Source organism: Sinohyriopsis cumingii, chromosome 7 (genome assembly GCF_028554795.1).
Source record: "Sinohyriopsis cumingii isolate HCF-2022 chromosome 7, ASM2855479v2, whole genome shotgun sequence".
NCBI classification, from domain to species: Eukaryota; Metazoa; Mollusca; class Bivalvia; order Unionida; family Unionidae; genus Sinohyriopsis; species Sinohyriopsis cumingii.
The window spans coordinates 8,065,052-8,089,405 of record NC_142967.1 but is presented as its reverse complement, the minus strand read 5'-3'; the positions used below and the strand labels follow the sequence as shown (position 1 = coordinate 8,089,405).

Sequence of the window (24,354 nt, the reverse complement as noted above, 5' to 3'; positions counted from 1 at the left end):
AATAATCTCTCAGCGAGTGTTCTATTAAATCGCTCAACAATTGCCTGATCCCGATGAATTTCAGTATGCCCTCGTCGTATAACAACGTTATGCTGCTTTGTCAACGATGACACCGCGCCCTGAAATTCTTTACCAGGATCAACTTGTAATAATCGTGGCCAGTTTAGAGGTCCTCGCTGATAAATTCGCGAAAACGCAGAGGCGACTTCGGACGCTGTTTTTGTCATTAATGGTTCTGCTTCTTTGTATCTACTAGCAACATCAACTACTGTTAACGCGTATTTGTATATTTTTCTACGGACAGTATCATGAGGCAGAAATAGTATGTCAGCCTGATGAACTTCATTGGGGACACTAACATCAAAATGTGCAAAGTTGATTTGTCGAGGTGGTGGTAAGTAGATTTGCCATATTGCCTGTTTTGACAGCCATTTTTTGGCAGCCTCGCGTGGTACTGATGCCGCGTTGGCGAGTTTATTAATTGCTGAGTTACCTCTCCAGTATCCGATTGGGGAATAATAAATCGCTTGCATGGAAACACTAGCGTTGGAAGTCCTTGGACTTGTCTGCATCGTTATTAATTATCCAGCGCCTAATGCTAATTTAGATTTCATCGCTGATCTTACTAACCAATTAGCGAGTGACTCCCTAAATGATTTATTTTTTATGGCGCTTAGTGCATGAATTAATTTCACATCCGCGATATGCCTGTCTTGTAGATCTTTACTTCGATAAGCAATATCATGTATGTGACACGCTGCGTCGATAGCGTTTATCGGATACTCGCCGGGTTTGGGCTGATCGTTGCTGTCAAGCCTGATATCTAGTCGTGTTCCCGGACCGCAGTAATTGTATCCTGGGAGATGTTTTTCTCCGGGATACTTTCCCCAAGGGGTACCTGGAAGTCGTCCGAGGGCGGCTGCAATGTCACCACCTCGTTTTTTTTTTGAAATTTAAATTTTTTTGTGCCACATCGCGTACACGTACCTGAAGTTGCTAGTCTGTTATTTTTTGTTGTAACCGTTGTTAGATCATTCGTAGGGGTTCGTGCCCGACACTTCACACAATATAGATCCATAATTATTATTCTTTGTATACAAATGGAAATTACAGACTTTTCTGCGACGCGGCGAAGGGAGCCAATCAAGCATAATTCGGTGTTGCCAAATTCTATCAGAATGATTATCATTGGACCGTCAGGATCGGGTAAAACGCAGTTGTTGCTGAACCTGATTATGAAGTGGATGAAGTGGGATAAGCTGTATTTGGTAGCACCATCTGTAGACGATCAGCGATGCTATAATGTTATAAAAGATTTTAATGAGAGTGCAAAAGCGCTGAGTGAAGACGGTGAGGAAGTAGTTGAATTTATCACTGATATCGAAGAAGCTCCCAGCGTTGAGGACCTCGACGGGGAAAAAAATAACCTAGTAGTGTATGATGATGTGATGCTGGATAAACAAAAAAATCCTGCAAGGATATTCTCCCGGGGTCGTCATAAAAACACTGATGTCATTTATGTTACTCAACGTTACACACAAATACCAAAAGTAATCAGGGATAACTGTAATCTTCTTGCGATATTCAATGGAGTTGATGTTCATACGCTGAGAAATATTCATCAAACCTGGTGTGGTGGCGATATGGATTTAAATAAATTTAAAAATTTCTTCAGTCATGCTCAAAGAAAACCTCACGGATTTGTAACAATAAATTTACACGACCCGCGGACACGATACCGTATTGGACTTGATACACTATTTGCAACATAAAAATGTTTTTCCTTGGAAACTCTTTTCGTAGAGCAGCAGAGGGGGGGCTGGACCCGACCCATGGATTTTTCAATAATGACCCCGCGAGCGATGCTAGCATCGCCAGGGAAACTGTTTCAGATTTATTTAAAGTAACCCAAGTTGGGCAGTGCAAACTCAACACGGGTTGTCCCTGGAAACTCTTGGAGGGATCGGGGACATTTTTTTTTGTCCTGTATTTTGAATAGAAGGGTTTATTTCGTCGAAATAAGCCCTCTATCGAGGAATAGTTTCCTGGAGGGGTTTGTCATGAAAATAGTTTCGGTCTGTTCGCCCCCTCTGCTGCTCATACTCTTCCTTTTCATGGGTAAATTAGAAAAGGATTTTCTTCAAAACGAAAAGTTTAATCCATCTCTTTGGTTCAGACTTTTAGATGACATATTTATGATCTGGAAGCATTCAAATGAAGAACTGAAAAAATGTATTGATCGCCTTAATCATTTTCACCCGACGATTAAATTTACTTATACTGCATCTAGTACGCATGTTTCATTTTTAGATGTAAATGTAATAAAAAAAAATATTGATAACACTATCTCTACAAATATTCCTATCAAGGAAACTAATATCCACCAGTATGTGGAATATTCTTCATGTCATCCCATGTCATGTATAAACTGGATACCATATAGCCAGTCCAAAAGATACCGACGCATTAATTCAGATGAATGTCAATTACAAAATTCGTTGAAAAAATTACAAACATATTTACAAAATAGAAATTATCCTACACATGAAAAAGTTGAAAAATTGCAAATTTTATAGATTTAATAAGTTATTAAGCTGAAGAAAAACAATAATAAATAGAGGCTTAACAACCATGTGGCGACATATCAGAATTACTATATATGCAGGGCCGGCGCTACCATGTAGGCAAACTAGGCAGCCGCCTAGGACGCTGATTTCAGGGAGCGCATTTTAAAATTTTTTTTATTGTTTATAAATTTGGAAATTGATATTTTCCGGGGGGGGGGGCCAGAATCTAACCTTGCCTAGGGCGCCAGATAGTCTGGCCATGTCTGGCGTCGGCCCTGTATATATAATCATTGGGGCGACTTCTCCGACCACCATGGGGCGACTTCTATTGACACTTGGGATGAGTTCTCGTAGGGCGAGTTCTCCATTGGGCGAGTTCTCAGCTATTCTGTCGATGAAAGGTCGTTCAAGTTTGCTGGGTCGGCTAGTAAGCGGCAACCCCATGTCGACACCAAATTCCAACTTTTCGATAGGGAATGGACTCTGACTCTACATCCCAACATAAATGTACAAATATTAAAAAATGGGGCGACAAGGATCAGAGGAAAATCGGACGAACGCATAAGTAAATCCGAAACATGATCGTAATTTGCGCACCTGTCGCAAGGTTTAATCCTGCGACTCTTCAGCTACAGGAGACAATAAAGATGTCCTTAGTGATGTCAACTTCCGGCATGAATAACGGCTTTACAGACGACAAAGGCAGCGTCACTGACAATAATGAGGGCAGAGGCAGATTCACGGTCTAGTAAACGGTCTAAGGGGGGAAATTCAGTGCCTAACAGGCAAAATTAAGACAAACTATCATAATCTTTTTGCCACACCACTACAATGAGAGAGAAAACGACACAAATTATACAAAATAGAAAGACGTTCATAACAACTACTGCCAAGGGACCAGTTACCGCCACTTTATCCAAGTTTCTCAACGCGTTCTTAATAATCAGAAATATTTGAAAGTTATAATTCTATCCAATTAATCTCTACCAATTTACGAATATTTCAAAAGAAAAATGTAATGAAAAACTTACAGTCATGCCTTACAGAATAACGTAAAGTAACCATAATAACGAGTCCCTTCTTTCGCAGTAACAGTACCAGTTACCGCCAGTGCCGTTATTGACGATTAGAAATTGAGATATGATTTATTTCTGCATAATAACAACAAAACATTCATATTTCATGCCGCAGAATTCACTTTCTTCAAAAGGAAAATTCTACTTCACGTACAATTAGCAACCAACGCAACCGATAATCAGCATCTCGGTAGTTTTGACCGAAACCGACATTACGAATCGCGCATGCGTCACAATGACGACCAGCATCATAATAGGGTTTGTATCAAAACCTTATTTTATTTAAAACTTAAAGTTGATATCATATACACCACTTACACTTACAGTAATTATTTGCTTTGTACGTATAACTTCTTAAAAACTTAATCTTTTCTTCATCATTTAAGAATTACATCTTCATTATCAGTGATTGGAAAGCTTAAAACAGCTTTATATATATATATATATATATATATATATATATATATATATATATATATAGAGAGAGAGAGAGAGAGAGAGAGAGAGAGAGATAGGGTTGTATACATTTGTAGGTTGCACATACCGATAAATTCTATATTCCAAAGGCTCCCTCTCTTTCCTCCAGTAGTTTACAAACAAGTTAACAAAAAGTAACAAATGAACATTAAAATGAACATTTAAATTGTCAATTGAAACATGTATTAAATGTGCATTTCCTTCAATTTAATTTGATTTTGTAGAGCAATAGGTACAAATAAAGTAAGTTTCATCAACATTTTCCTCATCTGTTAAACCAACACAGGCCAGGTGGTACCATTTCTCACATAAGTCACAACAAATCCAATTTACATTTGACTCATCATCAATAGTAGGTGGTTCGGCCTTGTTACATATCCCACATACATCGTTCTTTTTTTTCTTGCTTGATGATTTTCTCCCCTTTTCATAGTATTTTCCTTTATATTCTTTCTCTACTTCTCTCTGTTTCTTTCTTTCCTCTCTTTCTATTTTCCTGCATTCAATCTCTTTTCTTCTTCTTTCTTCTTCTTCAGTTTTGTTAAGAAGATGCTGATAAAATTTATCACTAGTTATCACTCTTGCCTCAGTGATGCGTCTTCTTTTTGCTGTTTGGGGCTTTGCAGGTACTGGGGGGAAAAGATCAGACAAAGCTTCGGGAATAATGCCTTCCTTCACTAATGGATTACCACCTAAGTAAGATCCACACTTGTCACAAGAATAATTGGATGCAGATGATGAAGTTGTAATCAAAGATGTTGAAGGTTTTGCTTCTATACATGTGGAAGTATTCAGATCTGGATATTTTAATGCGACAGTTTGGGATGATGTCAATGGGAACTGGCTAGAGTTGACTTTGAAGATGAACTGTGATGGCATAACTTGCGTTTTGTCAATTGCATCTGGATTCAGAGGATAAAGGCCAGACTTCTTAAAACTATCCTTAATTTTGGCTGGAGAGCACACATTATCATTTGCATACGACAAAATTACTGGAAACTTAGCTTTGTTGATAGTTTGATGCTGATTGATGAATCCAAGATTCAGAGCAATGGAATTGAATTTCATCTTTAGAGGCCCCATGATTCCAACATCTAAAGGTTGCAAAATGTGTGTACTGTGTGGAGGAAGTCCAATCAGCTCAATATGGTTTTCTCTGGCCAGTTTAACTACATCCAGGTTGATATGGCTGTCATGGTTATCCATAACCAGCAACACTGGGCGATCTTTCCCACAATTTGGAATGAACAGGTCTTTAAACCATGTCAGAAAAAGATAGCTGTCCATGTATCCAGACTCTGATGTTCCAAACAGCCAGTTACCTGGAACACCATCTTTATAGGCTGTATGGGGGAAAGATTTTTCAAAAATTAAAAATGTGGGAAGGACTCTACCATCTGCAGCAATACAAATGTGGGCAGTGATATGTCCAGATGATAACAGAGCTTGCTGATATGTGTGATGGCCCTTCACGCCAACGACTTTTTGTCGTGGCTTCTCCCTTCCGCTCCAACCAGTCTCATCGCAATTAAATATTCTGCCTGGGTCCTTTTCTAAGCCAAGTTTCTTTGTGGTGTCCATCAAAAGGGCAAAATAACTGTTCATGACATTTTCATTGGACATGCGTGACCTCCCCCTATCAAGTCGTTCTGGTTCTCTCTCTTTGAGTTCTGGATGTCGGCTGAAAAACTTTCCAAACCATTTATTTGAGGGACCTTTCTCGGAGCTGAATAGAGATGTTCTTTCATTTTTCTTCATAATGGATATGATATACCCTCTAGCAATAGCCCTTGTCATTGGGAAACCTTGCTGTAGCATATACTTCATGTATGAAACTAACGCATCTTCTTCTGTTGCATCCAGCATTCTGTTTGGTCCAGGGACATGTTTCAAATATCGACCTTTCAGAGCATCTTCGATTGTCTTCCTTGGAATATTGTATTCCCTGGAGGCCTGACTACAGGTGAGCTGTAACTTCTTCACAGACGAGACGGCAGACAATAGATCTTCTTGGAGATACTTTAAACGCTTTGCCATTTTTCTACAATAAATTATTAATTAATTCAATGTAGTGTTCATTTGTAAATCACATTATATATATATATATATATATATATATATATATATATATATATATATATATATATATATATATATAGAGAGAGAGAGAGAGAGAGAGAAATAATAAATGGGAAGCAAAAATTAATAATAAGCTGATGTTTTGTTACGGTCACATCCCTTTTAAAATAGATGGTTTTGAGATGACCCCTATACTAGGAATAACTCATGACAAGAGTTACATTCGTATAGGAACGCTGTGCTACATCATTTGTTGGTGCGTTCATAGTAGTGTAAGTTCGAGAGATTCTTTGGTGTGTATATTATAAACAATGACTTTCAAGTGGATATTTTATTCTTGGAGGATACATTTATGGATGAATAAAAGTTTTTAAAACGTTTCAATAGAAATGTCGTCTGCATGGATCTGAGGTCCCATATCCAATTGTTTTGTCATAGAGCTTACGTACGTACTAAAGTGACATTTATGGAAAAAAATTACCCCACCCCCCATGATGTTTACATAATCGATTTTAGGTCACTGGAGTTCACCAGTAATATTTTTCTTACCTTTATAGCTGGAAATTATTTTTCTTCACTGGAATGAAGGAAACTGGCCTTGCAAAATTATCTTTATGCAGGAACGTAAAAAAAGCGCACGTGAGCGCGAGAAATATAACGTTGGCGGTATCTGGTCCCCATGCAGTACAGTTCAGTACAGTACAAAGCACATGGTCATAGATAGTGTACGCGCTCTAAGTCACTTTTGGCAGCTACATGTGTCATTTTGGAGAATTTGATTACTCACACCTTTACATGGCGTTTATTCACTTAATTTCGGGCCTTTTCCATTAAAGTTCCATTTAAGATTATTGTATAAATTCCTCGAGAAACGCTTAGCGGCAAATTCAGTGATAACGTACTTCCACATTATTAGGCAGTCAAGCAAGTGAGGTGATCTCGCTTAAACCGGTTTTGTCGCACTCTGTTATGTAAGAGGGAATGTGCTTGCGGTTGGCAAAAAGTTGTACTACAAACATAAACAGATACAACAATGTCGTCATTTATAAAACATATCCTGGGAAAACACGGGCAGTAAAAAGAAATTGGCATACAAGTTCAATAAATTGGAGGCAATTATGTTATTTCATATGTATTTTCTGCATGGTATGTCATGTCTTTTATTTCAGTCACACATAATACCTATTTTTCCTATACAAATATATACTTTCATACATGTAAAAGACAAGAAACACTGCTGTCAATTCAGATTTACTTTAGTTAAATTTTACATCATGATAAATTATCATTTTGAAGAAATGTCATATGTACAACGTAAGATTAAAACTTATTGTATGTTACTCCTATATACCATCCATAGTTGAACGTCCATACAGGAGATGATTGAAGATGCACATGACTTCTTGTTCACGTGATCATACCTTGATTCCCCCTGCACTAGTAATAGTTCAGTCAAATATCAACTTTCTTGACCCAGTGTAATGTCGAACAGCCATTGTAAACATCCATAGTGATCCATAATTTTCATCTGGAAATTATGTTATGACAATTAATATTTAGATCACTAAAAAATTCATGATTGAATAAACTTTGTTACAACTGTATTACAATTAAATTTTAAAAATAACTTTTTAAACTTATATCAGTAAATGCGCTTACATGACCCCTGTGACTTTTACTATAAAAATGGGCATATAAATATAATAGGTTACTGACTAAAAACAGTGGAAAAGTGAATGCAGTAAGCTCTATCAATAACCGCAAAATTAAAGACAATTTATACTATATGTAATTTGAAAAATACTTTTTTCCTTTTTATTTTAAATATAATAATCCGTGTTATAAGCATTGTAATAGGATCATTGATGCCTGTGCAGATATATAGTATACATAACATTTGTCCTTATGAGTTATTTCGATTAATATGATTTTAATTAATGTCTTCTTTTTAGTTTTCTTTTGAAATTATTTCATTTCAATATTTACTCTGCCAATCTATATCAGAATTTGTTTCCATGTATTGATACCCAGACAATTTGTACATACCATAGCAGACTCATGGAGATTGAAGGGGAGAAATTACACTTTAACTAAGAAAGAAGAAAATCAGAAATTCATTAAAAAAAATTACCAACTGAATGAAAAGATGATGACACAACATCATACGCCTATGTTTCCTGCCCATATTTTGTGTAAGATATAATTTGTCAAATGGAATTCAGTGCTTTCTTTTTATACATGGGGTGTATTGTAAAGTGTAATTGTGTGTAGACTTTATAATTTTATTTTCCAATGTTCATTATTAACCTGTTGATATGCAGATTTTGTGAATACATGTACCTTAAAGCACATGACAACCAACCAAATATGACAAATGTATCACTGTTATAATGAACATTGCCTTGCAGGTAGTTCACAAACAAGATCCTAACAGCATCTGTCTGATAATGTTTCCACTTTTATTGACAAGGCCATCAAATATCATTTCATTATCATTCTCTTCATTGTCATTGCTATCATATTCTATTGGTAACTTTCACCAATGGCCTTCAAGAAGGTATACTGAGCATAATAAGTGCTTTCACACCTCCTGTCAGTAGCTAGAATTGGGTTACGGTCCATATTTACCAGGGTTACGGTCCATATTTACCAGGGTTACAGTTACGGTCCATATTTACCAGGGTTACGGTCCATATTTACCAGGGTTACGGTTACGGTCCATATTTACCAGGGTTACGGTCCATATTTACCAGGGTTACGGTCCATATTTAACAGTGCCTTAATGAACGTTTTGAAATATATTTTAATGCATTGTTGTAAGGTTAATAATTTTGTTACAAGCCTCACAGGATTCTGATCTTTGGTCAGTCAAATACAATACTATTAGTGACATTACCAAAGCAAGTTAACTATACTAAACTTTGTGACAACATGAAATTACCTTATCTTTAGTATATTTGATTTTCTTATAGTACAGATAAGGATAATTAAAGTTGTCACAAATTTTATTTTATTGTAAAACTAAAGACTTGTTTGGTCTCACTTTATCATTTGTCACCAAATCTGTCAGTTGCAGCAAAACGTTTCTTGGAAAGCAATATACTGATATTGAACTTAGGTCATCCAAAGTATTGGTGACCTGTGGTTTGTCTCGGAACACATGTTGGCATTGCAAACTTTGTCTGACATTTTGATTTGGATCAAGTCTGAAGATGATAAAAGTTGCCATTTTGTCCTTGCATAAAACTTATACTAGATAGGTACCTGCCTTAAAGATACACGAGTATTTAGATTAACGCATAGTATACAGAACGTTAGTGAAATGGGAAATTTCTGCTTATGCAAGGTCGTTTACATAATTTATGACAGATGTAAATTACACACAGCTTACATACTTTAGCTCAATGGACCCCTGTCCAGAAGTAGCTATAAGATTTTCAAGATGGCTACCATGACATTCATATTGGACCAACTACATTTAATAAGAAGTCTTTTAGTGACAATCCTATGTCGCTATGAATATTAATTCAGAAGAGGTACTGATAACAAGGTTTTCAAATTGGTCACAATGGTGGTCACAATGGGATTCTAATTATCACTATTTTATTTCAGTCCAACTATACAGTGTTAGAAATCTACTAGTGAAAACCCCATTATTGATACAACCAGCTGTTTAGAAGTAGCAATAAGATGTTAAAGATGGCCACCATGGGGCCATATAGAATGTCATTTTCGCACCACATACGTGTATATTTAAGACAAACTATACCTTACCAAAAGTATTTTATTGAAAACCCCTTGTAACTACTGACAACTGTTCAGGATTAGGGATGATGCAAACATTTCAAGCTGGTTGTCATGTTCTATGGGAAATGAACATCCTTTTCATAGGGGACCAAATATTACCAAAAAAGTTTTCCATTGAAAACCCCATGCTGCCGTGGTCTTCCATGTATGACCTGTTAAAAAATGCAAAGGAAACTGCTAATAATCAAGCTCAGTCAGAAATATTTGCATTTGTAGATGTCAGTCAGAATTGTTGGAGAAAGTAGTTGATGTCCGGGAATGAATCTTTCCTCAAAAGGTGAAATTTCTACTGCTGGAATTGCTGATATTGTTATGTATATCTACCAGTATATTGTGTGCTTAACTTTTGTCTGTGATTGAGGTTTGTGCCTATCTGATTTTTATCATGATTCTAAGAAGTAAAAAAGATGTTTACTTGAATTTAAGTTCAAGACATCAGTTTTTCCCTCACAAATCTATTTGGCACAGGTCAAGTAAAGTTCGTACATAAAATGATTTGATAAACATTTATTCATTCCTGTTTCATATCATTCTTTGGGAATCTATGTTCAGAATTTATAGTTGTGTTCAGATATAATTTGAGAGGATTTATTTAAATTATTCATTGAAATTACAAAGTGCTCATTTACATTTTTGACTAGAACACTACTTGGGATTATAGACAACTCATTCAGAGACATACTCAAATTTATCACTGTAGTACAGCAAGACATTCATAACGTTTGGAATTCATTTGGAATTCATTTCAAACATTTTAATCGTTTAGAATTGTGATTGGATATTTAGAATTATTTTGAATTCACAATACTGTCATTGGAATTTTCACTTTGTATTCTGTTGAAGTAAATTATTTGTTGAATTTTACTCAGACTATGGTTTCACTTCCTTTCTGTTAAATATTTTAAGAGCACAGAGTTATAACAATATGGAATACGAGTTATAAGGAAACAGTGATTAGGGAGAAAGAAATCTTATTGCAGTTCAGGAAGTGACATTTTAAAGTGTCATGGACAGTAACTTCCAGAACAGCTTTAACTCTGCAACAGCACTTCTTTCCAGGAGTTGTTGCATATATTTTAATGCTTGAAATAATATAGTTTTAGTAATAATTTGTTTTATGTTGGTTTTTATAAACATGATCCTGGTGGCCTAGTGGTTAGAGCGTCCGCTTCAGATGCGGGAGGTCATGGGTTCAATCCCCAGCCGAGTCATACACAAGACTTATAAAAATGGTACTAGCAGCTACCTTGCATGGTGCTCAGTATTAAGAGGTTAGTGTTAAGACTGGTTGGCCTGGTGTTAGGATAATGTGACTGGGTGGGACATCATGCTACATGTCTGCGGCATTATGCCCCAGTGCTAGACATCACTATAAACTGCCACACTGCAGACATCGTAGCAATATGACTGAAAAAAAAATTGTTAAAGCTACATTAAAAATCCAAATCAAACATACACACATAAACAGGATCCAACAGATTGGTTTGTGTTTGTTGAACTTTGAAATATTTATGTCTAAAAAGGAAGCGTGACATTTCTGATTTATCTATACAAATGTTTCACTTCACAGTATGGATAATTTCTAAATAGTATGTATGTCCCAGTAATTCTTTACTTTAAATGTTTTCAGTTTTTGAGCCTGCTGGTAAACACCTTGATTCAGCTGCAGTGAAACCCATTACACAAGAATCAGGTTGTTTGGATCAACACAATCCAACAATCATGTCAACATTTAGCTCGAGTGACCCAGAATGTTCAGATTTGCAATTAGAGCTGGACAGGATTGTGTCACAGCACAGGGACAAGCTGCAAATGGGAGGCGAAATGGATTCATCTTATGGAGCATGTTCTGGCAAAGGCACTGGTATACTTATCAACAACTTTTACGATATTCTCAATCAAAAACAGATGTTTGCTGTAGATAATGTTTTCCAGTGTAAAATACAGTTATTTAATGAGAAAGTAATAGTAGAATACAAAAATCATTGCATCTTTAATTATCAACACCGCTTCAGACTTCGATGCTCTTTTTGTATAATTGCTGCCTTCACTCCTGTTGCAGTGATATTTTCTACATTTAGGATTTGTTTTTGTACAAGTTCATGCAGAAACGGCAATTTTTTGTTTCTTTTGGAGTTTTCTTCATTATATATAATTCAGTATATTATGATGATGTAAAGATGATGTATTATACAGTATTAAGATGTATAATGCAGTATTAAGATGTATAATACAGTATTAAGATGTATAATGCAGTATTAAGATGTATAATGCAGTATTAAGATGTATAATACAGTATTAAGCTGTATAATGCAGTATTAAGATGTATAAGACAGTATTAATATGTATAATGCAGTATTAAGATGTATATTACATTATTAAGATGTATAATACAGTATTAAGATGATGTATAATATATTATTAAGATGTTTAATACATTATTAAGATGTATAATGCAGTATTAAGATGTATAATACATTATTAAGATGTATAATACAGTATTAAGATGATGTATAATATATTATTAAGATGTTTAATACATTATTAAGATGTATAATGCAGTATTAAGATGTATAATACATTATTAAGATGTATAATACAGTATTAAGATGATGTATATATATTATTAAGATGTATAATGCAATATTAAGAGTATTAAGATGACTTATAATGATTGGATGCCTATGGCTGTTTTTGTGTGTGTTTTTTCTTTGTTTTTCTTTTTAATTAAATGCAATTTGTCAAGATAAATCACATCCTCAGAGGTGATCACATAATGATTGGGTGGGTTTTCCTCTATAGTTGACTGAATTGTGAGCAAGATGAAATGTTTAGATTTTTATGTTTTCTTTTGTTTGTTTTTCTCTGTCTGTTTATTGTTCTATGAGCAGTCAGTTGCCAAATGTAGGCAGCAAATAATAGACGTCAGGCCATATAGAATCATATATGAGTTATATGTCACCATTAGTTATAGGGCTAAAGCACTGACAGTTTGGGAATTTGTTTGATTTTCAACCTAAAATTTCTACTCGTTTTTTCAGGCTAATCATGATGTATGAATATGCTGAAGTAAATATTTTCTGTTATCAACTTAAGATATCATTTTGAATCCTATTAAAGAAATTTTGTGACTTATCATTTTAAAATTATGTTAACTTTATTGAAATTTGTATGGAAGTAGTGACACATATGGCTGTTGGCTCACTGTTCCTGTTTTAAATTAATTTTATATGATACCTCATTGTAAACACTGTCATATCAAAGCTTGTAGCCATGTGCATGTTGACAGAATTTGTAGTTATATTTATTTTTCCTGTTCCTCAGGCTCTTTGACATGATTTCTATGATGGCTTCTTGATACTGAAACCCTTTTCTGTCTTAACTGTAACCTCTTTTAGCTTTATTTAAAAATCCTCAAAAGAATTGTGTGGTTCCTTCATTATGTAGCTCAAAGTGAGAAACTACTTCCTTTTTTTCATATTTACTGGAATCAAGCATGGAGGGAGTGGACTTTAGAATTTTCATGGCATCCAATGAACATTCCCTTAACTGTACAAGTGTGTTACTCTGCTGGCTGTCATCACTAGCCAATCAGTTGAAAGTTATCCACAGAGAATGCTGATAGACTTGTATATGCCTGCATCTTTGCATTTTGTAAATTTGGCTTCAAATTTTTAAGAAGTAGAATTTGTGCACACAGCATCAGGCTGTCACAGAAGTTTTTGTTTAAATCATTTTCCCTCAGTATACCTGGGCTTGGAATAAAGCAAAATGAAGATTAGATCATTCTTTCATTGATTTTTTTCTTGGGTAGAATGTTTTTAAATTTAGATCTGTATAAGTGTGCTGTAGCTTAGTAACTATAAACAAATCAACTAAAGCTTTTCATTGCCATAGCTAAACACTAATTGCACAGGGGAGTCAAGTAACTGGAGTCAAACCCCAGGTTTCAGCCTTCAAACCATTTGGGAACTAAACCCCAGAGGTAAAGTTTTCTGTTATTGTTAGGCCATGATGACACTCAAGGCTTGAAATCTGGTTGGTCAGCAGTCTGCTGGATGCTGATATGTCAATTGACAGCCACTTATATGATTATCTGAAACTTGGACATAATAAGAGTAATCTTCCCTTGATATTACACAGGATGACTTATCCATTATGTAATGTACTAGTTGGTAGTTGAACAAAGGCAATACCTCTGCAAGGGGTAACACAAGTGCTGGTATACTTCTTCTATTGATGGCTTCTGATATTGTGCATGTACTTCTTACTTAAGTGAGAGAACACAATGTGTTTACATAAATAATGTTCTGTCTGAACCTGGAGCAATTAGATATGGAGTACCACAAGGCTCAATTCTAGATCCATTATTATTCATTTATTTATTAATGACCTACCACTTTTACTAAGAGACTCAATATCATCTACAGATCTCTGTGCAGATGGCACAACATTGTCAGACATCCAAAACACAAAGCATGAACTCGAAATTTCTTTACAGAATGCCCTAAACAAATTGGAAAACTGGTGCACATGCAATGGCATGGTGGTAAATACTGGTAAAACTAAAATTTTACTTATCTCAACATGGCAAAGAAGGACAAATCTTGATGGTGATGAACTATGTCAGACATGGAAGGATAAAAATTTGCAAATGGTCTGTCATGATAGTCTACTTGGTGTTCTGGTAGATAATAACCTATCATGGACTGAACGTATCAAACATATCAGTAAAAAAGTCAATTCAAGTTTATGGCTTCTCAGTAGGATAAGACATTTTCTCCCTGAAAGGCACAGAAAAGTATTTTATAACAGTTACATACAACCCTATTTAGACTACTGTAATACAATATGGGGTAATTCAAATGATAAAAACATAGCAAAGCTGGCACATCTTTAAAAAAGAGCATTTGGGCTAATATCAATCCAGAAAGAAAGCAAGGAAAATTTAGCTGGTAGGTTAAAAATATTACCTATTAAAGACCAAATCTGTTTGAGAAAAGCCAAATTAATGTACTGGATATCTCATAATAGTGCTCCTGAATATTTACAATCACTATTCCAGTATAGGCTACCTGGTAATACTCCCCACCTGCGATCCATGTCTACCAAACAGTATAAAATTCCCAAACCAAATAAGGAGTTATTTAAAAAAAGTTTCCAATACTCTGGAACTCTGCTCTGGAATAGTATTCCAGCTGAGATTAGAAATGCCCACTCTATTTCCTTCTTCCAAACCCATTATATCCAGTGGCTTCAGAGATGCAGCTAAAATAAATAAATTCCTTTGTATGAGGGCCTCAAGGTAGATTAGTTCTTAGCTAAATTGTGTTACCCTCTTTAAATAAGGTCATTATTATTGTTATTATTATTATTATTATGTCTCAGTCTTGTCACCATAACATTAATTGTACAAGACATAGATATGGAACTTCTTATATGGAATAATTAACCCCACACAAACCTTGTCATTTGCATACCTATGTATTAAGTGCTATACACTACTGTTGTAGATACTGAGGAGGAAGTGGAGGTGGAGGTGGAGGAGAATATCCCATTGAGAAGCTACCAGGAGGAGCTGGTCAGGCCTGCCCTGAAAGGGATCAATGTCATCATTGTCGCCCCAACAGGTTCAGGAAAAACTCACGTAGGCTGCAGGATTATACAGGTGAGCAGATTAACAACTGCTCAAACCACACACCTATCTAAAGTAGACAAATATTGTTTGGCCTCTTGGGGGAAAATGTCAGATTCCTGCTCCTTTCCATTTTGTTAGGGAAAAGCTAAGTCTTAAGCTTATCTGAATGGACTCCTTAAACCTCAATGCAATTTTAAAGATATAACTTCAAAATGGACTGAGATATTGGGATCAGTCTGAAGGAAAATCATTTCATCAACAAAACCTCAGGAGATTAGGGAAAACATATATAATTTCTAGATTCATCTCAAGAGTAGCATACAACTTGCATTAAATAATCAAAAATAAGCTAAACCAAATGGAGACAAATACAGTCTCTTTCACGTAATCATGGCTTTTTTGGGGGAGAAACATTTTACTTGTTGAAAGGGAATATACCTATTACATGGAGAATGGAGAAGAAAAAAATTTGCTCAGTTCTAATGGAACAATAGCTTGATAACAGAAAATTTCCCCTGCAATGTTTTTAAAGGGTGGGTGGATGGTGATAATTGCAGTAAGTGTTTTGTATCTTATCAATGAAAAATACCACTATCTATCTGTATACCTACCTACCTACCTACCTACCTATCTATCTATATCTATCTGTATACCTACATACCTACCTACCTATCTATCTATCTAGTCATGATAATATCATTGTTCTAACCAAAGTGTGACTGGAGCCTTAATCTAGGGGAATGCATAGGTGTCAACTTGTACAGTTTACCTGTAATTTGTATGTTTTTTTTCTATTTTCATCAGTGTATGGCTGTATAACCATTTTGTACGTTTTTTCGTACAATTTTTTATTATTTTTATTTTGTTTGCATGCAGAACCGGACATAATTTGTTTTTAGAACAAGAATTCAACGAGATCAGGGTGGCCCAAAACAACCAATCAAATCATACTCAAAACTATGCTTTTCGTTTTGATAACCAAATGAATTTTATTTCATGGTTCAACTACTGTGTGTGAAGATCTTGTCATTTATCGCTTTAAAATTTGACACTCACTCGGATTTCTAATATTGACTAACTACCTGTGTAGTAAGTATGTTTTCTTATTTTATACATTATTATTTTATTATTTATATGTATTATCATCAAATGCCTAAAGTTTACATCAATTTTCGTACTTCACATAGTGTGGCAGGCATGTTGGTGTAAATGTAATTCGTCCAACTTTTCTGTGTGGAGATAAAGTTAATTTATTAAAATTTTCAACAATATACTAATTAAAAACAAAAAGTCTGCTGAATTTAGCACTGTCATTCAATCATGCTGTCATAGTTTTGAATTAAGTTAGATATGTAATGCAAACAGGACGATGCATTGCCATAATGACGAAGTAGTAGAGATACTGAGTGATGTCATTCTCATGGCTTGAAAATATGTAACACTGCCAATTTATATCAATTTTTGGACCAAAATCGGCACACCATATAGCAGATTCATAACTGTTCAAACACCAGATATGCAGTTTTAATAGAAAAATGATCAACAGCATATGAGGTATCAACTTGTGGACTGCTACTCTGTTGATTTTTTTAACTTTAGATTTAAATTTTTGGATAGCTCCTGGCATAATATCTTGCGGTTTATGGGTACAAATATAAATTTGTAACATATTTGTGATCAGGAGATCTTCCTCTATCACACGTCAAATCAAAATTTTTAAATTATTTTGAAATACATGTGTTCCATCCATCAAATGGCTGAGCCTAACTCAAAGAAATGCAAGCTTGAAGACACTGACCTAGGTTGTGGCAAGTTTCAGGCTGATTGGATTAATGTCTTCCCTGGTATTGTAGATGTATCCAAGTTAGGATCTTCCCATGCTTTTTGTAAAATATCCAGTAAAGACATTAAAGTGATGGTGTTAAGCATATATGATCTGAAGGAACACTTCAGGATAAAACTGCATGAAAGAAATTTTGAAATGAAGAACAGAGCGTCCATCAAAGCTTCTTTGCTCAGCCAAAGCAGGAAGATAATAGTGTTATAAGAGAATGAAATAAAGTTTCAGATGTAAATAATTATGTAAATATGTGTAAAAATACTTTGTGTATATTTTCATGTAAGAATGTTTTGGTCTTTGTGAGGTTTTAATTGGTCTGGCATACAGGTTTTCATCTCAAGGGGTTGACACCTATGGGAACATGACATGATGAAAACAAATAAGTTTCTATGATAACAAGCAGAAAGTATCTTGCATCAATGATAATTCGTCCTTAAATAACTATAATTAATCGACATGTTCTTGTTTGGTTAGAAATAAACATTTTTTAAAAAATGAAATGCATTTCTTGTATGATCATCTTCTTGTTCAGCCTGACCAAAGTTGTTGTCACCTGTAAAACTGACCATGTTCTAGGTCCAAACATGTCCCTCAGAACATACTGGTTTGGACAGACTGGATAAATGCACTTAAGTTTATTTTCATTGAATTTGCAAGCAGACAACTATGCAAATGGTATTAAATGGTCACAGGCACTGCAAGGGAGAAATATATGATAAATATTGCTTTCATAGGGTCAGGGAAAACCCACATGACATGTGCAATCAATCAAGTCAAGAATGTTTTGCATTTGAACAAAAGATCTGTTCTACAAACAATCATTTACAAGAACTTATATTTGGACCTGAAAAGTTGGTTGCAGTGTGGCAGAAGATTCCAACATCAAGTCTGATTTCCTTATCTTAAACTCTTAAATTTATTGAAGAAAAGATAGCTTAACAACCATAATTACATTTACTATTTAATATTTAATTGTTTACACATATTTCACTGATGTTAATGCATGAGATTTGTTATGTTAGTATGGTGTTCATATAACCATTTGGCTGGTAATCTATGACCATTTCCACATCAATGTGAGAGCAGCGGAACAATGTTGACTATACCATGACAAACATATACCAAAGAACAAAATACCATGAAAATTGATCCACCCTAATTCAACAGAAGTTCTACGTCCCTTTGAAAGTATACAAAAACACATTATTACTTAACTTAGGTGCACTATATCTGCACAAAGAAATGCAGTCCATTCTCAGTGATACTAGAATATTAACACAGAGAAATGCAGTCCATTCCCTGTGATACTAGAATATTAACACAAAGAAATGCAGTCCATTCCCTGTGATATTAGAATATTAACACAAAGAAATGCAGTCCATTCCCTGTGATACTAGAATATTAACACAAAGAAATGCAGTCCATTCCCTGTGATATTAGAATATTAACACAAAGAAATGCAGTCCATTCCCCGTGATATTAGAATATTAACACAAAGAAATGCAGTCCATTCCCTGTTCTATTAGAATATTAACACAAAGAAATGCAGTCCATTCCCCGTGATATTAGAATATTAACACAAAGAAATGCAGTCTATTCCCCGTGATATTAGAATATTAACACAAAGAAATGCAGTCCATTCCCCGTGATATTAGAATATTAACACAAAGAAATGCAGTCCATTCCCCGTGATATTAGAATATTAACACAAAGAAATGCAGTCCATTCCCCGTGATATTAGAATATTAACACAAAGAAATGCAGTCCATTCCCTGTGATATTAGAATATTAACACAAAGAAATGCAGTCCATTCCCTGTTCTATTAGAATATTAACACAAAGAAATGCAGTCCATTCCCCGTGATATTAGAATATTAACACAAAGAAATGCAGTCCATTCCCCGTGATATTAGAATATTAACACAAAGAAATGCAGTCCATTCCCTGTGATATTAGAATATTAACACAAAGAAATGCAGTCCATTCCCTGTTCTATTAGAATATTAACACAAAGAAATGCAGTCCATTCCCCGTGATATTAGAATATTAACACAAAGAAATGCAGTCCATTCCCCGTGATATTAGAATATTAACACAAAGAAATGCAGTCCATTCCCTGTTCTATTAGAATATTAACACAAAGAAATGCAGTCCATTCCCTGTGATATTAGAATATTAACACAAAGAAATGCAGTCCATTCCCTGTGATATTAGAATATTAACACAAAGAAATGCAGTCCATTCCCTGTGATATTAGAATATTAACACAAAGAAATGCAGTCCATTCCCTGTGATATTAGAATATTAACACAAAGAAATGCAGTCCATTCCCTGTGATATTAGAATATTAACACAAAGAAATGCAGTCCATTCCCCGTGATATTAGAATATTAACACAAAGAAATGCAGTCTATTCCCCGTGATATTAGAATATTAACACAAAGAAATGCAGTCCATTCCCCGTGATATTAGAATATTAACACAAAGAAATGCAGTCCATTCCCCGTGATATTAGAATATTAACACAAAGAAATGCAGTCCATTCCCTGTGATATTAGAATATTAACACAGAGAAATGCAGTCCATTCCCTGTGATACTAGAATATTAACACAAAGATATGCAGTCCATTCCCCGTGATATTAGAATATTAACACAAAGATATGCAGTCCATCCCCCGTGATATTAGAATATTAACACAAAGAAATGCAGTCCATTCCCTGTTATATTAAAATATCTCAAATATGCAGTACTGCCTCTTTTATTACTTATCTGGCTGTTTGATCAGACTATAACCACATTCAGAGCCACAGTATTATCGGAATGATGTCATTCAATGATTGGGAGAATCTGGGACTAATTAGGTGAACAAAAACTTGGTAAGTGTTGATTGAGCTGTATGATGTTAACTCAGTTTGAATGGGTATCATACCCATAGCAATGATAGGGGAAGTAAATTTACTGCAAAAGCAATACAGAATGTTTGAAAGATGTTATCTATACCGCTGGAATTGACATTAAGTTTTGTTCATCTTAGTGACATGCTTTGCATTCATGCAGAAGATTTGCAGAACAACTTATTCCGTACATGGGAAGAGTGTAACTGCCCAAAAACTATGCTGCCAAAGTGGAATTTATTACCTTTGCTGTGAATCAATCAGCTAATGTCTCCAGTGGCTAAACTAGCATATTCTGTGTACCGGTAATGTACATATCTCCAGTGGCTAAACTAGCATATTCTGTGTAATGTACACATCTCTAGTGGCTAAACTAGCATATTCTGTGTGCTGGTAATGTACATATCTCCAGTGGCTAAACTAGCATATTCTGTGTAATGTACATGTCTCCAGTGGCTAAACTAGCATATTCTGGGTAATGTGCATGTCTCCAGTGGCTAAACTAGCATATTCTGGGTAATGTACATATCTCCAGTGGCTAAACTAGCATATTCTGGGTAATGTGCATATCTCCAGTGGCTAAACTAGTATATTCTGCGTAATGTACATGTCTCCAGTGGCTAAACTAGCATATTCTGGGTAATGTACATATCTCCAGTGGCTAAACTAGCATATTCTGGGTAATGTACATATCTCCAGTGGCTAAACTAGCATATTCTGTGTACCGGTAATGTACATATCTCCAGTGGCTAAACTAGCATATTCTGGGTAATGTACATATCTCCAGTGGCTAAACTAGCATATTCTGTGTAATGTACATATCTCCAGTGGCTAAACTAGCATATTCTGGGTAATGTGCATATCTCCAGTGGCTAAACTAGCATATTCTGTGTACCGGTAATGTACATATCTCCAGTGGCTAAACTAGCATATTCTGGGTAATGTGCATATCTCCAGTGGCTAAACTAGCATATTCTGGGTAATGTACATATCTCCAGTGGCTAAACTAGCATATTCTGTGTAATGTACATGTCTCCAGTGGCTAAACTAGCATATTCTGGGTAATGTACATATCTCCAGTGGCTAAACTAGCATATTCTGTGTAATGTACATGTCTCCAGTGGCTAAACTAGCATATTCTGGGTAATGTACATATCTCCAGTGGCTAAACTAGCATATTCTGTGTAATGTACATGTCTCCAGTGGCTAAACTAGCATATTCTGGGTAATGTACATATCTCCAGTGGCTAAACTAGCATATTCTGTGTAATGTACATGTCTCCAGTGGCTAAACTAGCATATTCTGGGTAATGTACATATCTCCAGTGGCTAAACTAGCATATTCTGTGTAATGTACATGTCTCCAGTGGCTAAACTAGCATATTCTAGGTAATGTGCATATCTCCAGTGGCTAAACTAGCATATTCTGGGTAATGTACATGTCTCCAGTGGCTAAACTAGCATATTCTGGGTAATGTACATATCTCCAGTGGCTAAACTAGCATATTCTGTGTAATGTACATATCTCCAGTGGCTAAACTAGCATATTCTGGGTAATGTGCATATCTCCAGTGGCTAAACTAGCATATTCTGTGTAATGTACATGTCTCCAGTGGCTAAACTAGCATATTCTGGGTAATGTACATATCTCCAGTGGCTAAACTAGCATATTCTGGGTAATGTGCATATCTCCAGTGGCTAAACTAGCATATTCTGTGTAATGTACATATCTCCAGTGGCTAAACTAGCATATTCTGGGTAATGTGCTTATCTCCAGTGGCTAAACTAGCATATTCTGGGTAATGTATATATCTCCAGTGGCTAAACTAGCATATTCTGGGTAATGTACATATCTCCAGTGGCTAAACTAGCATATTCTGGGTAATGTACATATCTCCAGTGGCTAAACTAGCATATTCTGTGTAATGTACATGTCTCCAGTGGCTAAACTAGCATATTCTGTGTAAGGTACATATCTCCAGTGGCTAAACTAGCATATTCTGGGTAATGTACATGTCTCCAGTGGCTAAACTAGCATATTCTGGGTAATGTACATGTCTCCAGTGGCTAAACTAGCATATTCTGTGTACCGGTAATGTACATATCTCCAGTGGCTAAACTAGCATATTCTGGGTAATGTACATGTCTCCAGTGGCTAAACTAGCATATTCTGGGTAATGTACATATCTCCAGTGGCTAAACTAGCATATTCTGTGTAATGTACATGTCTCCAGTGGCTAAACTAGCATATTCTGGGTAATGTACATATCTCCAGTGGCTAAACTAGCATATTCTGTGTAATGTACATATCTCCAGTGGCTAAACTAGCATATTCTGTGTAATGTACATGTCTCCAGTGGCTAAACTAGCATATTTTGTGTAATGTACATATCTCCAGTGGCTAAACTAGCATATTCTGTGTAATGTACATATCTCCAGTGGCTAAACTAGCATATTCTGTGTAATGTACATGTCTCCAGTGGCTAAACTAGCATATTCTGGGTAATGTACATGTCTCCAGTGGCTAAACTAGCATATTCTGGGTAATGTGCATATCTCCAGTGGCTAAACTAGCATATTCTGGGTAATGTACATATCTCCAGTGGCTAAACTAGCATATTCTGTGTACCGGTAATGTACATATCTCCAGTGGCTAAACTAGCATATTCTGGGTAATGTACATGTCTCCAGTGGCTAAACTAGCATATTCTGGGTAATGTGCATATCTCCAGTGGCTAAACTAGCATATTTTGGTAATGTACATGTCTCCAGTGGCTAAACTAGCATATTCTGTGTAATGTACATGTCTCCAGTGGCTAAACTAGCATATTCTGGGTAATGTGCATGTCTCCAGTGGCTAAACTAGCATATTCTGGGTAATGTACATATCTCCAGTGGCTAAACTAGCATATTCTGGGTAATGTGCATATCTCCAGTGGTTAAACTAGCATATTCTGGGTAATGTACATGTCTCCAGTGGCTAAACTAGCATATTCTGGGTAATGTACATATCTCCAGTGGCTAAACTAGCATATTCTGTGTACCGGTAATGTACATATCTCCAGTGGCTAAACTAGCATATTCTGGGTAATGTACATGTCTCCAGTGGCTAAACTAGCATATTCTGGGTAATGTACATATCTCCAGTGGCTAAACTAGCATATTCTGTGTACCGGTAATGTACATATCTCCAGTGGCTAAACTAGCATATTCTGGGTAATGTACATATCTCCAGTGGCTAAACTAGCATATTCTGTGTAATGTACATGTCTCCAGTGGCTAAACTAGCATATTCTGGGTAATGTACATATCTCCAGTGGCTAAACTAGCATATTCTGGGTAATGTACATGTCTCGAGTGGCTAAACTAGCATATTCTGTGTACCGGTAATGTACATATCTCCAGTGGCTAAACTAGCATATTCTGGGTAATGTACATATCTCCAGTGGCTAAACTAGCATATTCTGTGTAATGTACATGTCTCCAGTGGCTAAACTAGCATATTCTGGGTAATGTACATATCTCCAGGGGCTAAACTAGCATATTCTGGGTAATGTACATATCTCCAGTGGCTAAACTAGCATATTCTGTGTAATGTACATGTCTCCAGTGGCTAAACTAGCATATTCTGTGTAATGTACATATCTCCAGTGGCTAAACTAGCATATTCTGGGTAATGTACATATCTCCAGTGGCTAAACTAGCATATTCTGTGTAATGTACATATCTCCAGTGGCTAAACTAGCATATTCTGGGTAATGTACATATCTCCAGTGGCTAAACTAGCATATTCTGTGTAATGTACATGTCTCCAGTGGCTAAACTAGCATATTCTGGGTAATGTACATATCTCCAGTGGCTAAACTAGCATATTCTGTGTACCGGTAATGTACATATCTCCAGTGGCTAAACTAGCATATTCTGGGTAATGTACATGTCTCCAGTGGCTAAACTAGCATATTCTGGGTAATGTGC

At 35.6% G+C, this 24,354-nt stretch overlaps 2 protein-coding genes across 5 annotated transcripts in view; one reads left to right on the top strand and one right to left on the bottom strand.

Moving 5' to 3' along the window:
- The window catches only part of LOC149794705 (ATP-dependent RNA helicase DHX58-like), a 106,234-nt gene that overhangs the window by 38,851 nt on the left and 43,029 nt on the right, over window positions 1–24,354 (top strand). For 2 of the 4 annotated variants that reach the window (XM_089964319.1, XM_089964322.1), the window contains 2 exons: window positions 11,637–11,870; window positions 15,520–15,674. In XM_089964319.1, the coding sequence (XP_089820445.1) occupies window positions 11,637–11,870; window positions 15,520–15,674 (389 nt within the window). Of the gene's footprint in view, window positions 1–2,833; window positions 3,311–7,046; window positions 8,392–11,636; window positions 11,871–15,519; window positions 15,675–24,354 lie in introns of those variants that run through there. The other 2 variants (XM_089964323.1, XM_089964321.1) reach the window with 2 other exon arrangements.
- Window positions 4,256–7,047, bottom strand: LOC149794706 (uncharacterized). Its single transcript, XM_089964324.1, has 2 exons — window positions 6,749–7,047; window positions 4,256–6,161 (listed from the first exon to the last, which is right to left on the bottom strand). The coding sequence occupies exon 2, from the start codon at window positions 6,155–6,157 to the stop codon at window positions 4,328–4,330; it is 1,830 nt and encodes a 609-aa protein (XP_089820450.1). The 5' UTR covers window positions 6,158–6,161; window positions 6,749–7,047; the 3' UTR covers window positions 4,256–4,327.